At 58.6% G+C, this 2,582-nt stretch overlaps 2 protein-coding genes across 2 annotated transcripts in view; one reads left to right on the forward strand and one right to left on the reverse strand.

Moving 5' to 3' along the window:
• The window catches only part of GFY (golgi-associated, olfactory signaling regulator), a 4,629-nt gene extending 3,341 nt beyond the window's left edge, over positions 1 to 1,288 (forward strand). The window contains exon 4 of the mRNA XM_014550480.1: positions 141 to 1,288. Within this exon, the coding sequence (XP_014405966.1) occupies positions 141 to 364 (224 nt within the window). The 3' untranslated portion in view covers positions 365 to 1,288. The remainder of the gene's footprint in view (positions 1 to 140) is intronic.
• SLC17A7 (solute carrier family 17 (vesicular glutamate transporter), member 7) overlaps positions 629 to 2,582 on the reverse strand; it is an 11,031-nt gene continuing 9,077 nt past the window's right edge. The window contains exons 11-12 of the mRNA XM_014550433.1: positions 2,432 to 2,559; positions 629 to 2,027 (exon numbers count right to left, since the gene is read on the reverse strand). Of these exons, the coding sequence (XP_014405919.1) occupies positions 1,734 to 2,027; positions 2,432 to 2,559 (422 nt within the window). The 3' untranslated portion in view covers positions 629 to 1,733. The remainder of the gene's footprint in view (positions 2,028 to 2,431; positions 2,560 to 2,582) is intronic.

Consider the following 2,582-nt stretch of genomic DNA (forward strand, 5'->3'; position numbering starts at 1 on the left):
GCGCGGACACCACGCCCCCTCGTCTACACAGGCGCCCTCCCCTCGCCCTTTGATTTGAAAACCCAGCTGCTAAGGACGGTCAGCAGCCTCTCTGGCCAGCGGCCCAGCGGAGGGGGCAGGCTCCTGCTCAGCCCTGGGATGACCGCGCCCCTCTGCTCCCATAGTCCTGCACCTGGACACTCCCAAGGAGCCGTACGATCTCTACTTTTACGCGCCGGATGCCTGGATCCCTTCACACATCGCCACCAAGCAGCCGCCGCCGACTCCTCCGCTGCCGCCCAAGCTGCCCCCGCCGCCCCGCGGGGGCCGCTCCCAGCGCCTGGAGCCGCTCTCCCCGGCCACACTCCGGGACAACTTCGTGTGAGCCCCTCCCGGCCCCTCCAGAGGAGCGCCATCCTCAGGCATCCTACCCTCCCGGCATGCTTTGCTCGGTAGCGGTGCCCTCAGATAGAGCCCACCGCAGAGATGCCCTCGCCGAGGCCCAATAAATCACGCGATCCCTCCCTCCCAGCCACCTGCTCTGGCCTGATTCCGGGGGGAGGAGGGCCCTCGAACACCGGGTCTGCAGGAGGGGAGGGCTGGGGGCTGGGCCTCCCACGGCCACTGGCCCAATGAGGAGGCCTGGGTGTGTCCACCAAAGCACTTTATTGGGAGTGGGGCAGGGCAGGGTTTACAGTCACAGAGACAGACACACACAGAGGCACCCTGCCCCGGGGAAAACACCTCTCGCCCCAGCCCCCTTCCCTTTCCTGGGGTTCTGTGACTTCTCTTATACGTGTTCCCCAAATTCTAAGCCAAAAGAAAGGTGTCTGAGAGGGTAGCATCCCCGAATTTGAGTCATTTAGCCCCTGAGGGACACGAGAAATGGCCACTGAGAAAACGAGGGTGGTTTGCAACCACCCAGGAGAATAAAGTGCAAGGAGCTGGGGGGGAGGGGGACATGTTGAAACCACCGTGGGGAAGTTCAATGGTGGTGGCTTCAAACCACGGATGAACTTGAGCAGCCACTGTTTAACCCTGAAAACTGTGTCCGAAAAAGTGCATAGGGGTGGAGTGAGGCGTACCGATAGACCTGCGGTCTGGGTGGTGTCCCTAGACATTGCGCTAAGCTAGGGAGAAGGTCTTGGGGATTTGGTGTGTTCAGCAGAATCTGCTGGTGGAGGGGAGGGAGGGGTGAAGAGATTGGAGGGGGTCTTGAAACCACCATTTTCCCTCAGAAACGCTGGTGAGAATTGATCTCTAAAATAGTGGGGATGGGTGATTGGCTAAACCAACCTGAAAAAAAAAATGCAGAATAGATTTAGGAGAGATTTGAAACCTCTAGAGGAAGACCTTGAATTTTTCTGAGAGAAGAGGGGGGGGCTGAGTAACTCAGGGTCCCTGGGGTTAAAGGAAGGGGAGAAGTTGCCTCAAAACCACAAGAGAGAGTGAGAGACCGAACTGTCCATGGAAATAAAGCCCTGAAAGGAGAGGTTTGGAACCACTGAGGCAAAACAAGTGGAGAAGGGAACCCTTAGGGGAATCTGGGTATCCTTGAAACTGCCATTCGCAGCTTCACTACCCTGAGAGGCAATTGGGAAAGGAAGAGGATTCGACAGCACTGGGAGCAAGGGAGAGTGCTTCTTAGGCCTGAGGCAGGACAGAGAGGACTGGGGGTCCTTGACACTGTCACTCAGGCCAGAGATGTGTGGAATGGAGGTTCTGGAAACTGCCATCCAGTGGGAGGCACATGGTCAGTAGCCCCGGACAGGGGGTGGGGGTCTTGGGGGCAGCACTGTGCTGTGTATGGCCCCATAGGAGGGAGGGGGAGCAGGGGGTGCCCCAGGGGGCTCAGCCTCATCCTCCATTTCGCTTTCATCACTGCCGGCCAGCTGGTCGTGGCCAACAAAGCCACACTTCTCCTCGCTCATCTCCTCAGGCTCCGCCCACGGCTGCTTCTCTCCGGAAGCGAAGATCCCATAGAAGATGACCCCTCCATAGTGCACCAGCGAGGCGATTAGGAACACGTACTGCCACTCCTCCCGAGTCTGTTGGAGGCCAGAGAAACAAGAAGTGAAGGGAGAGTTTTAGCTCAGTGGATAGAGCGTCGGCCTGCGGACTGAAGGGTCCCAGGTTCGATTCTGGCCATGGGCACGTGCCTGGGTTGTGGGCTCGATCCCCAGTGGGGGGCGTGCAGGAGGCAGCTGATCAATGATTCTCTCTCATCATTGATGTTTCTATCTCTCTCTCCCTCTCTGAAAAATAAATAAAAATATATTTAAGAGAGAGAGCCCTAGAGGGATAGGGGAGGCCCAGAGAAAGGGAGACAGATCCAGAGAGAAGCTGAAAGACACCTGCAGGCGGCAGGGGTGGAGCCCAGGGAGGCCGCCCGCATCAGGGAGGCACCGAGCACAGAGGTGGAGGGCCAATGGGTCAGGGCGAAGGCACCCACCTTGTGCTTGGTCATGGCGCCCACGATGATGGGGCACACCATGCCCGACAGCGTGCCCACGCCGTTGGAGATGCCCATGAGGATGCTGGCATAGCGCGGGGCGATGTCCAGGTGGTTCACATTGAAGCCTGACAAGATGAGCCAGGAGGCG

This window comes from Myotis brandtii, unplaced genomic scaffold (assembly GCF_000412655.1).
Source record: "Myotis brandtii unplaced genomic scaffold, ASM41265v1 scaffold601, whole genome shotgun sequence".
Taxonomy (NCBI): Eukaryota; Metazoa; Chordata; class Mammalia; order Chiroptera; family Vespertilionidae; genus Myotis; species Myotis brandtii.